Genomic DNA, 12125 nt, shown 5'->3' with positions numbered 1-12125 from the left:
CAGCAAAATAATTTCACTTGGACTCTTGAAAGGCTAAGAGTTCTGTTTATGACGTCTGAGGGTGGTCCACAAGTCATTATAACTGGCAGGGATCTGGCTCTAATGAATGTTGTTGGCGTTGTGTTCCCTAAGTGTTATCATCTTCTATGTCGTTTCCATATTCAAAAAAATGTGCAGGCAGAGTGCAAAATGTTAGTGAATTCTGTTGATGCATGGGATGTTGTACTGCAAGCATGGGAGAATGTTATGGACTGTGAAGATGAGTTAAAGTTTAACGATTGTGTTAATCATCTTGAGCTTGTTTTCCAGTCATGGCCTGTATTTTTTGAATATGTTAATGACTCGTGGATCATTCCTTACAAGAAATACTTTGTGAAAGCGTGGACGAACAAAGTTATACATTTAGGGAATACAACATCAAACAGGTATGTTTGCATCTTCTTATTAATTCATTTTTTTATTAATGGTTTATATGATTCCATGTATAAATTGTATTAGGGTTGAGTCTACTCACTGGAGCCTCAAGAAAGTTCTTAGAAGTACTATGGAAAACCTTTGTTCGTGTTGGGATGGAATTCACAACGTTATTATCTTGCAACATAACTAAATAAAGGTGTCTTTTGAAAGAAGTCTTAATCTGATGAGTGACTCTTACAAGACATTGAGTTATAGAAGATTAGTGGGATATGTTTCTAGATCTGCCTTAGAACTCCTTGCTCCAAAGTTAGAAAGAGTTAAGAAAATTGGATTCGATACTAGTCGTTGTGGCTGCATTCTCAAACAAACTTATGGTCTTCATGTGCATGTGAATTAGCACGATATGACCCTGGGATGATTCCTTTCCAAGAAATTCATGTCATGTGGACTAGGTTGAGCTTCTCAAATGTGTCCTTTTTCACAATCCGAATGGCAATTATCTATTCAGAGCGAGGTTGATCTACTACTTAATATTTTCAAAGAAGTTGACATTGTAGGAAAAGTCACCATCAAACATAAATTACTTGACATAGTTTACCCTTCGATGACATCAATGTTGCCGCCAGCGAGTAAAATTAAGACGAAGGGTGGACCTAAAAGTCATCGATCAAAGAAGTCAACCAAACGTGATCCCTCATATTTTGAGCATGTTGACGCCTTCATTGAGTCATCAAGACAAGACACGTGTGTTGCAAAAACAGAAAACAAGTTGAAGACCAAAGGTGTAATCCAAGAAAAGATAATACACATGCTAGAACAGTTCAATCTTGTTTTTCAGCCTTATATAATGGATTTTGTGGATGTAGTGGCAGATGGTCATTGTGGGTATAGATGCACCGCTGCATTGCTCGGTATAGGTGAGGAGTCATGGCCTCTAATCAAACATGATTTATACAAAGAACTTAGTCAATGGCGAGATGAATATGCTACATTAGTTGGAGGTTATGATCGTCTGGAAGAACTAAGAAAGTCTTTGCTAGTTCATTCACCATCAGGGGTATGACTTCTATACACTAATGTTGAAACTTATTTATTAAATGTTTTTATCATTTTGTTTGATTATAATCTAATTAATTACATACAGGCTAATCTAGACAAGTTAATGACTATACCAGACATGGGTTATGCGATTGCTAATCGATATAATGTAATCTTCGTGTGCTTGTCATCAGTTCAGAATTTGACGATATTCTCACTTCGTACATCCGCACCTATTTTGCAAAGTCAACATCGACTAATTTGTATCGGATATGTTTACGGTTCTCATTTTGTGCAGGTATATATATTTTTTTTCAAAGAACTTTATTTCTTTATTGACTAATTACATATTTACAGGTTCGTCTACAAGAAGGTTGTCCATTATCGATGGTGGATATCATATCATCTAGCAATTGTTATCCAAAGGCAAAGGGGTGGGCATCATTTTATAGAGATAGGATGCATGCATTCATAGATTTACACGTAGTGGATCGTAGATATGTAGATCTTATGAAAGACTGATATTTGTTAATTGTATTAAATTTTTGACTGTTGTAGTTTATTTTAGGAAATTTCATATTGTAATGTACTTTTAAAAAATACGTTTGTAATTATTTTACTAATATATAAGATACTAACTTCTCTGGCCAATGGACGGATATATTTTGGCCTTATTGCTAACAAAATAGACGTATGAATTTGTAATCATAAATATATGAAATAATTTAATATAAAATCCAATAAAAATGTAAATTCTAACACCAAATACAAACATAAAGTAAATCGGCTATCCAGATGTAGATGGTCGTCGACCTCGAAGTCTACGTCCTCCTCTAGTCTCTTCCTCTTCTGTTGCATCACGAGCTATCTGTAATAACTCATGTGTGCGATCCCAAGAATTGTGCCCTCACTAATGTCTCTACAATCTATCATCCGCTGATAATACCAAGTTAATGTCCAATATTTAAGTTACTAATATGAACAAATAAATTTGTTACATACCAATAAACCACCAGAAGATGATGACCCTAACGTCCTCTGAACTAGTATGTCATCTGGCAAATTTCGACGAAGTCGCATAACCACAACCCTTGGTTGCTCGGCCTCAACTCCGCATAAAATGTAAGGATGGGAGACCCTCCTAAACCACTGCAAATATCCATCCGAACATGAAAAAGGAGCTGGCGCGGAGAACACCTGAACTACGACAAACTATTAGTAGTCTTTCCACCAATCATCATTAGTCGGAAAGTCCAACATGGGAAGCGAACTCGACGGTCGTGGAATAGGCTGCATGAAGCCAAATTGTCGCAGCACACGCTTCAGCAGATGACGGTGTACGAGGATACCAAGCTTGAGGTAGCCAGAAAACATGGCAGATACAACAAGTGGTCGACCAGCCCTATGTGCTACATATGGGTTCCAAATCACCCCATCATATGTCAAGGCATCCAACTGAACTCTAACATCAGCTATAGCAGAAGTAGCGCGTCCAGTGATATAACGTCTAGCACGGGGTTCGGTCTCCACATATGTATCCCGTAATTGCTTCCTTCCCAATGTAGGGAAGTGCTCGTATATCCAAGCATGTATCAAATAACATTTCATTTAACTATTCTGATATAAAAGAAAAAACAAGTAAAATATTTAACAAAATGTAATATAAAATGGTACATGTAGAAGAGGTAGGTATCAACTAATTGCTTTGTATTTGCAAAGTTGGCATCTCCTAGATGCTCATATAAGTAGACAAGAGCGCAACTCCTCAAGCATATCTACGACATGTAGGGAGATCTCTAAATAGCTCGAAATGGGTACGGACATAGGTGGCACTTTTATTAGCAAATATCGTGCACCCTACAAGGTGCAAAAGATATGCGCGTGCAACAAACTCCCATAGCTCGTTATCACAACAACTATCATACAAATCTCTCAACCAGCTAAGTCTGACTTGTCCACCACGACTTTGATTCAACTCATTGCAAGCCATGGTTTGATCAACACCAAGAAGTGTCATCAAAATCTCAATTGAATCTTCATATTTAAGATTTTCAGTGGAGCAAAATTGTCTAGTGATGGGAAGATGAAGGAGCGACCAGACGTCATCTAAAGTGATGGTCATCTCACAAATTGGTAGATGAAAAGTATTAGTCTCGGGATGCCATCTCTCCACGAAACCCAATATTAACCCAACATCGGGATATTCATATAAAATATCGCATAGAGGCGATAATCCAAAAGCTACCACAAAGGGGAGAACAAAAGGGTGAGGAGGTCCTAATTTTTTCACTTTTTTAATGTGGGAGACTACTTTCACAACACGATCCTAAGAAAAAATAAACATAAAACAATAAAAATACATAACAACAATAAAATAAAACATTTATAAAAATTTCTTACTAACCTGACCATCACATGATCTGTGCAACATGATCCTGGTACTGAGTCAATAAAGAAGTATCAGAGGGACCACCTGGAAATCCTGCACCATTGTTATCAATCCCCTGCTCCTCGTCCTAAGGAACATCGGAAACCTCATGCTCAACGACATCATCCTGAACAACATCAGCCTCGTGTTGAACCCTTTTACGACCTGAAGAGGTCGATCTCCTCCGTGCAGTACCATGTGCAGAACTCTCGGGTGCATTGTGTGAACTATAAGACCCACTTTTTTCAGCCCTAATGTTTAAGGGCCAACCCTAATTTGTTGGGCCTAAAGCTGGCCCATAGGGTGCCCAAAGACCCTAAACAACCCTAACCCTCTCATTTCAGCTCACTTTGCAAAAACAGCACCTTGCTCACGTTCTTTTTCTCTCAGCAGTGCTCTACTAGGGTTTGAGTGAGAGCCCCTTTCCTCCAAGTTTGCAGTGTGTTTCCCTCATGTAAGTTAGACTTCACTCTTCTCTTATATTTTCCTTTGCCAATTGCATTGTTCTGTCTTGAGTCATCCTTATGGACTCATTCTTGCTCTTGTGTTCGTGCTTCCAGCTTGCGAAGCTATCCTTGGAGTTGTAGTACCATTTTGCTTGCTTAAGCCTCCTCCCAGTAGCTTTTGATAAGGTAAAGGAAGCTAGGGTTTACATTTTCTTGATATTCTGCTTATTTTTCTTGTTTGTTTTGATGGCTTTGGTACTTAAATTAGATTGTTGGTTGTATGAAACTGTGTGGTATGTATATGCTTGGCTGAAACAGGTGTGACAGGTGCGAATAGGCGAGAAACCTACTAATCTCGTTCAAGCGGGTGACCCTCGCCTAAGCGAGAGTAGCAAGAACTCACCCCTGGTTCCAACGCGAGTTGTCGCTTAGGCGACTGATTGTGTTTTTGAGCAAGAAGTGGTCTCACTTAGGCGAGACGCTTATGCCTGAGCGAGAACTCGTTGGAACCTTGCATCGCACACTATCGAACTCTCACCTAGGCGAGAAGGGCTCGCTTGAGCAAAAGTACCCCTTTTACCTGAGCAAGAACCTTTAGCTTGGGCGAAGGCTCGGGCAAGAGGTGTTGTGTTGGCTAATGTTATTCCATGATTGTTTTGAATGTCTTTTTGCTCTTAGTATGGGGTAAGGCTTGCTATGTATGCTTGAATGAGACTGATTGGCATGTGTTATTATGTATTAGGTCATGACTTGGTTGGGATGAACATTGGTATGCATTTATAAAGGATGAGGTTGATGAAATATTGTTATGTAGAGCATGAAAGGGAGAAAAACATGACCGGTTTGGTTGGTTGGCTGAATTATCACATGAGATTTTTGGGTGCATGAGGTGAGACATGATTCTGGTGTGCTTAGGACGTAATTCTACGTTGGTTGCGTGGTGGTGCCTCATTTGGTCAGGACGTAATTCCATGACTCTCTAGGTGAGATCTCATGGTGGTGCCTCATTGGTCAGGACGTAATTCCATGACCCCTGTTAGTGAGAGTTTATGGTGGTGCCTCATTTATATAATTTAGTAAGGATTCAAGGTAAGGATTGCATCCTGACACTCTAAAGAGTCAGTTAGTCTCACATAGAGCGTACTGACTCGAGTTGTGAGAGTAGCAGGAGGCCTAGAACGCTTTAAGGGCTAACCTTGTGTGGGGGGGATGAAACATTGTAACAATTAGCTTGGTAGAGCAACTCGGTAGAGTAGTAAAGGTCACCACAAGTGCAAACATCCGCTGAATCTGACTAATTATATGTATCTGGATGAGTCGTGTCATGAGTCTTAGTGTATTGTTTGCAAGTCATAACATGATTGGTTGACATAAGCATCTTGGACTATGAAATTGTATGTAACTGTATGTTAAATCATTTTTTTGTTCTAGCTTACCCTTTGTTTGTTTGATTGTTATGTGTGTGGATTTCTCTCTTTGCAATGATCATCAATTTATTGATATGAGCAGATGCGAGAAATCCTCGTGGTCAACAGGGGAATGGTGACTCCGTTGCATAGCCTGCCTAGGCTAGATTCTGTTTAATTGGGCTTTTCTCTTAGGGCTATGGCCCATGTATTGCCTTATCCTAGAACTTTATTTGGAATAATTTAGATTCCTTACTCTATTTTGTTACTGGCATTGTGGTGTGCCTTAGTTTCTTTCCTGTTTTCTTGTGGACAACTGTAAGGAGTAACGTTTATACTCTAGGACCGTGCTTACTATATTATTCTGTGTGACATTTTCTTTAATTATGGTTATTAATTAAATGGGGTGTTACATGAACTGCGTCTAGATAAATTACCTCGTGTCCTAACCATATCTATAATTAAAAGTATCAAAATTTCGGTAACCAAATATAGCAACATGTAAACAAAGAAAAATCACCAACAAACAACAATATCACTCAAATTCAAATTAACAATAACATATACTAATGCATCATGCACAATTGATACGCAATTGAAACACAAGAAAAAAAATATGTAAATGCTGCTTCTGCCTCTACCATTTGTCTTCATTTTTCCCTACTAAGACCCTACAAGTACCTTCCAAGTTTTGATATTCAAAATTAAGAGAAAAATAATTTGTTTTCACATAGAAGTTAAAAACTATCTAGCAAGAATATTTTATTATATTTTTTTACTTATTTATTCATTCAGAAATTATGAATGTGATTCTGATAGTGCAAATAATTAATATTAGGGGTCAAAAGCGGTTGTTTTGATTCCTCTAATCTATACATTTTACTGTAATATATTTGGTTAAAAATGAATTTTTATTTTAATATTTTGCTATTGAAGTTGATGGAACAAAATATATAGGAAATACGATCGAGAACCATCAAACTATTTAATTGTTGTTGTTTATTAAGGATGTCAAATTATGAACTGTGGGAGGAACCATTATTGTGACACCATGATTGGCTTGTGAGGAACATGAAAAAGTCTTACAAAAAAACAAAATATAAAAGAAAAAACATGAAACGAATGTCAAAATCCGGTTCAAACTTTTAAAAACGGATCTCGACATCCAAATGCTCAAAAAAAGCAAAAAAAAAAAAACATGAAACGAATGTTGACATCCGTTTCAGACTTATATGAAACGAATCTCGACATCCGGAACGCTGAAAAAACAAAAAAAACATGAAACGGATGTCGACATCCGTTTCAGATTTTAATGAAATGGATCTCGACATCCGTTTTGCTAAAAAAAAACATGAAACAAATGTCGACATCCATTCAGATTTTAATGAAATGGATCTCGACATCCGTTTTGCTAAACAACAAAAAAAAATACATGAAACGAATGTCGACATCCGTTTCAGACTTTTATGAAACGGATTTCGACATCCGTTTTGGTCACTTTCATAGAAAAAAAATTTGACTCTCGCAGTTCATATTAAACATGAATCTTTGATTATATTTTCTAAATAAACAACATATTCATGCATCTATTGCACACACCACGTTCCGTAAAATCAAATTAAAAAATACATGGTATAGAATAACTTAACTGGATTAATTCTTGGTTGTTTGGCTATTGGCAGTGTTGTTGGCAATGGAGTGTGCGTGGGGCTGCAAACTCAAACAAAGAGGAGAGAGGGGTGCGCCAATACAAAAGACACAAAACGGGGGAGAGGCAATGCGAGAAGGAAACGAGAGTGTGAATGTGGAGGCGTGGAGGAAGGAAACCGAAAGTGTGAGTGGAGGGCTGGAGGAGGAAGCAGCAACAAATAAAGCAATTAAAAGCTGCTAGGTTTAGGGTTTAGGTCAAACTGAAAAAGTAGACCAGGGGTGCAGGGAATCTAATTCCTTTTTGGGGTGCATTTTGAGGGGTGGAGGGGAGTGGTTTTTGGGGTGCAGAGTGTCGTGGTGTTAAATGAAGAGAGAGTTACTTTTACATTTTACTATGGACAAAGATGAAAATATGTAAATTTTTAGAGGTATTGAAAAAATAGTTAGAGGTGTAGGGAGAAGGCCCCAATCTAAACATAAGGCTTTTACTTCATGCACCAACCCAATTACATAACTAAAGTCTAAACATAAGGCTTTTACTACATGCACACAACCCAATTACATAACTAAAGTCTAAGGCTTTTACTATATAACCCAATCACGGAACCCACAATTTTTGTGTACCTCATCAAATTTTCAAAATAACCATTTTAATTTTTATAAAAGTGATTTCCAACTATGTATTTTGAAAATTTTCTAAATTTTCGGAATAATATTTTGAAAGCAAAATTTCTGGAACAAAAAGTTTTAAATAAAAAACAAAAGGGAAAATGAGAAATAAAAGACGGAACTGCAACAAATTAAAAGTGAGGATGGATGTGAGAAAGAAAAATGATATCAATATTTTTAATTATTAATCACAGGACAAAATTAATTTAGTTTTGCTCAGTTTCATATATTTTATTTTATTGAGTTCCCTGGAAATTATTTATGGGGGCACGAGACATTACAACTCAAAATTTAACTCCCAATTTAAAGCGCGCAAAGGTGGATCTACACAACCACGCTGTCCTTGTGGCCACATAAATATAAAAAACAATATTTTTATAATTTTTTAAATCAATTTGTGTGGTTGATTATTGGAAATTGATTTATTGCATTCTCTTTTATAGTTTTGTCCACCCATAAAACACCAACATTGTTTTTAAATAATAATAATAGTATTACTCTTTGAAACTAATATGCCCTATTAAAAACCATAAGTGAACATAAAGGTTTTTATCAGAATTTTATTACTATAATAATTTTATTGCATAAAGATATAAACAAATAAAATGTAAATCCATTTTTAATTTATGTAAAGTTAGTGAATCTGATTTTTATTCTCACAAAGTTTTTCTATACTTACAAAATTTAAAATCGCTGTTATTAATTCTAATAACGTATGTAAATATATGTTTTAATTCTCGTAATATTTTGTTTTTCACTTTTCAAAATTTCAAATAAATATTTAGTTTCTTAATATTCATTTTAAAATAAATAAATGCTTTATTTTAGAAATGTCGCATACTAATGACAAATCAATAAATAAATGGCCTATTTATATTTCGTTCAATAAATAAATTTTTAACTAATATTAGAGATATAGTAGTGCTTTTTTAAATTAAAATAAATAATTTTGTTTATCATAATCAAAACTGAATGTTTAGCCTTAAAAGACAAAAATTCAAATCATACTATTTAAAATTGATTTAAACGAGTTATCTTATATCTATATTCATACAATCTATTTAATTATATTTGAATCAAATATAAATTGATAATATTTTGAAAATCTAAAACTAAAATTTATTACGTCATTTCAAGTTATGAATATTAGATTGGACCATATTCAAATCAACTAAAATTAAGTTAGGTTCATGTTAGGTAAGGTTAGACCAATTTGGATTAAAGTTAAGCTAATTCGGTTCGAGCTCAGTTGAATTGAGTTAGATCATGTCTAGATGGAGTTGAATCAACACAAGCACAATTCAAGTCGAGTTAACTCGAACCCAAATCGAGTATAGTTAACCTAGGTCCAAGTTGAACCGAGTTAGGGTAAGCCCAAATTCAGTCGAGTCAGGATGGGTGCAAGTTCATATAATATGAGGTTGATCCATATTTAGTCAATTTGGGCTAAGATCAAGTTGGTTTTAGTCTTATAAAGACCAACTCAAGCCTCGCCCTATTAAGAGTAGACCCAACCCAATCAAGATTGAATAAAGTCAAGCCAAAGTTAAGTCAAGCCAATTGGGACTCGAGACAAACTAAGTTAGCCCATCAAGACCATGTCAGGCTTGGCCACATCAAGACTCCAGTAGGCCTAAGTTAAGCCAAATTTTCCTTAAGCCTAGATTGAGCCGAGTCAGCTCAAGCCCAAGTCAAGTCGAGTCGAATAAGCTCGGGGTCAGGTCGAACCAAGTTAGTTTGGACCAAACTTAGTAAACTTAGCTAAAACAATGTTGGCTTAAGTCCATTTAAGTAAAGTCAAACCATGCTTAGATTGTACTGAGTCAACCTTGGCCCTAGTCGACCCTTGTCACTCCAAACTAAGGTAAAGTCGAGTTGACTTGAACTAAGGTCGAACCAAGTTGATTTAGACAAGTTCGAGATGATTCAGTAAGATCCTAGGCTGAGTCGAGCTGGCTTAAAATGAAGTCGAGCTAAGCCGGTCTGAACATTGATTCAACTTGGGCCTATGTTGAAGCAAGTCAGTCCAAGCCCATGTCAAACATAGTTGCCTTGAGCTCGTGTCTTTGTTCGAGGTTGAGCTGAGTCTATCCAAGTTGAGGTCGAGTTAGGTCGTTTTGAGCTCTTGTAGTGCTGAATTGACCCAGGCATAAGTCAAGCTGAGTCCAACCAAACAATTTGGAGAAAAAGATTGATTTGGTGACTTTAGAAGGGAGGTTGAAAGAAGTTATGCGTTCAACTTCCCTGCTAATAAAAACTTGCAATTAACATTTGATGATCAAAAAAATATAAAATTGAGTTTGAACTAGGTGGGAGCAAGATGGGTTGGACTAGGTATGACCATGTCGAGTTAGGCCTGTGTTGGCTTGAGCACTTGACCTACATCGAGTTAGGCTATGTCAAGTGAGACGAGTTAATCTCAAGTCAAGTTGGTGAGTCCAGTCTCACCTCTAGTCAAGTTTTGTTGGACCTAAGTTAGACTGAGTTTGTTTGAGATTATGTTAAGTCATACCCAAATTGAACACAATAGGTTGAGTTCTCAAGTCAAACTCAAGTGACATTGAGATACGTTAACTAGGTTGAACTTATGCTTAACCAATATGCCTATATGGTATAAAAGGGCGGAACATCATATTGGCAAGGGGAGCCACGACTCCCCCAAAATATTTTGAATTTTTTTTATATATTTATATATTTTTTAAATTATAATTATATATTATTTATATTAATTTTATATTATGGAAAATAATAATAAAAAATAAAATAAAAAGTTTAATGGAAACATTGATTTATAAAAGATATTAGGATTTTGTTTTTGCTATAAGATATTTCTACCATGTAAGTTATTATGAAAGTGTGTGAAGAGAAAAAAAAAATACAAAGAGATAGATTGGGAAACAGAGGTTGGAGAACACATAAATTGAGTTGCATGATCTCTTACATATCAATGTTAGTATCTTATAATGATTTATGTATGTTAGATTCATGATTCTTCTTAGGATGTTTATCCCAAATTAATGTAAACCCTAATTATGATTTTAGAGATTCTTTTATGAGATTGGTATGAATCTAATTACAATTTCCCCAAATTAGTATAATACTTAATTATGAAATTTAGGGATTTTGTGTTTTCCTCCTATGGTAAATTTTAAAGTTTTGAATTTAATTAAACTGATATGAGTTTTGTTATGTTTTGTAATGTGATAATTGTGATTTGTGAATATAAATTTTATCTTTTTCTAAATAGGTGAGGGGTGATAGATTTATACTAGAAAAATTGTGATAAAGAGTAAAATAATTGATTCTTTTTTTTTTAAGGAGGAAGGTTTGTTATAAAAATGAAAAAAAAAATGCATCTATGTTTACTAAACTTGAGAAGTTTCATAATAACTAAGAATTGAAGACAATGAAAAACAAATCTCTAACATTCCTAAAGTTATATATAATGAATTTAAAAATTCATTGGAACGCGATCCAGGAAAAACGTCCTCAAATTTCACAATACCCACCAATACGAAGGGTTTATCTAAAATGGTATTATATTCATGGTTTGATATCATGAAATAATAGCGAATGATAATCATATGTTTTTGAATTCTACTATTATTAGTGCTTGTTTTAAGTAGAAGAAATGAAGAAAAAGAAATGAAGAGTTTTTTTTTAACAAAAAAAAATTTATATATATAAAAAAATCTAATTTGACACTCTTAAATTTTTTGTTAAAGTTTCGACACTGATGATATAAATATTAAGATATAAATATTAAGTTAAATGATATAGATAGTAAGTTAAATTAATCTCTCGTCGAGTAAATTAGTTGATTCTACATTGAATTATTTTAATTTACAAAATAGATTTAATAAATATTTAATTCATGGAGTGAAAATTTTGAATATTTAGTTAAAAATATATATAGATTTTAAATTCATTCTATCTCGATTAAATCTAGACTAAATTTTGAAAAATTGAATCCAAAAGTATTCCTCACACAGACCCCAGAATGTTTTTTCAGTGCTCAAACTAACAAACAATATAACATGAACCATGATGGAACCTACTAAAATTATGCAG

At 34.9% G+C, this 12125-nt stretch overlaps 3 protein-coding genes across 3 annotated transcripts; 1 reads left to right on the top strand and 2 right to left on the bottom strand.

Moving 5' to 3' along the window:
- Nucleotides 1–48: 48 nt before the first annotated feature.
- LOC114194832 lies at nucleotides 49–1977 on the top strand. The gene is made up of 5 exons (XM_028085244.1): nucleotides 49–425; nucleotides 673–805; nucleotides 926–1474; nucleotides 1562–1753; nucleotides 1813–1977. Exons 1-5 carry the CDS (start codon nucleotides 49–51, stop codon nucleotides 1975–1977), a joined length of 1416 nt encoding a protein of 471 aa, XP_027941045.1.
- Nucleotides 1978–2670: 693 nt separating this feature from the next.
- On the bottom strand, nucleotides 2671–3063 carry LOC114194831. The gene has a single exon (XM_028085243.1). It carries the CDS (start codon nucleotides 3061–3063, stop codon nucleotides 2671–2673), a length of 393 nt encoding a protein of 130 aa, XP_027941044.1.
- Nucleotides 3064–3220: 157 nt separating this feature from the next.
- LOC114194830 (protein MAIN-LIKE 1-like) lies at nucleotides 3221–4081 on the bottom strand. The gene is made up of 3 exons (XM_028085242.1): nucleotides 3990–4081; nucleotides 3860–3896; nucleotides 3221–3781 (listed from the first exon to the last, which is right to left on the bottom strand). The coding sequence occupies exons 1-3, from the start codon at nucleotides 4079–4081 to the stop codon at nucleotides 3221–3223; spliced, it is 690 nt and encodes a 229-aa protein (XP_027941043.1).
- Between the last annotated feature and the right edge of the window lie 8044 nt (nucleotides 4082–12125).

The sequence above is a fragment of the Vigna unguiculata genome, chromosome 8 (assembly GCF_004118075.2).
Source record: "Vigna unguiculata cultivar IT97K-499-35 chromosome 8, ASM411807v1, whole genome shotgun sequence".
Taxonomy (NCBI): Eukaryota; Viridiplantae; Streptophyta; class Magnoliopsida; order Fabales; family Fabaceae; genus Vigna; species Vigna unguiculata.
This window is presented reverse-complemented; position numbering and strand designations above follow the sequence as displayed.

What these genes read in the sequence shown, in the direction of transcription:
- LOC114194831 (XM_028085243.1), bottom strand. Translation starts at nt 3,063, where the DNA reads ATGAAATGTTATTTGATACATGCTTGGATATACGAGCACTTCCCTACA.
- LOC114194832 (XM_028085244.1), top strand. Translation starts at nt 49, where the DNA reads ATGACGTCTGAGGGTGGTCCACAAGTCATTATAACTGGCAGGGATCTG. An exon ending in GGGAATACAACATCAAACAG is followed by an intron (nt 426 to 672) that starts GTATGTTTGCAT and finishes ATTGAGTTATAG; the next exon opens with AAGATTAGTGGGATATGTTT. An exon ending in CTTATGGTCTTCATGTGCAT is followed by an intron (nt 806 to 925) that starts GTGAATTAGCAC and finishes TTATCTATTCAG; the next exon opens with AGCGAGGTTGATCTACTACT.
- LOC114194830 (XM_028085242.1), bottom strand. Translation starts at nt 4,081, where the DNA reads ATGGTACTGCACGGAGGAGATCGACCTCTTCAGGTCGTAAAAGGGTTC. An exon ending in ATGATGTCGTTGAGCATGAG is followed by an intron (nt 3,897 to 3,989) that starts GTTTCCGATGTT and finishes TTATTGACTCAG; the next exon opens with TACCAGGATCATGTTGCACA. An exon ending in ACAGATCATGTGATGGTCAG is followed by an intron (nt 3,782 to 3,859) that starts GTTAGTAAGAAA and finishes ATTTTTTCTTAG; the next exon opens with GATCGTGTTGTGAAAGTAGT.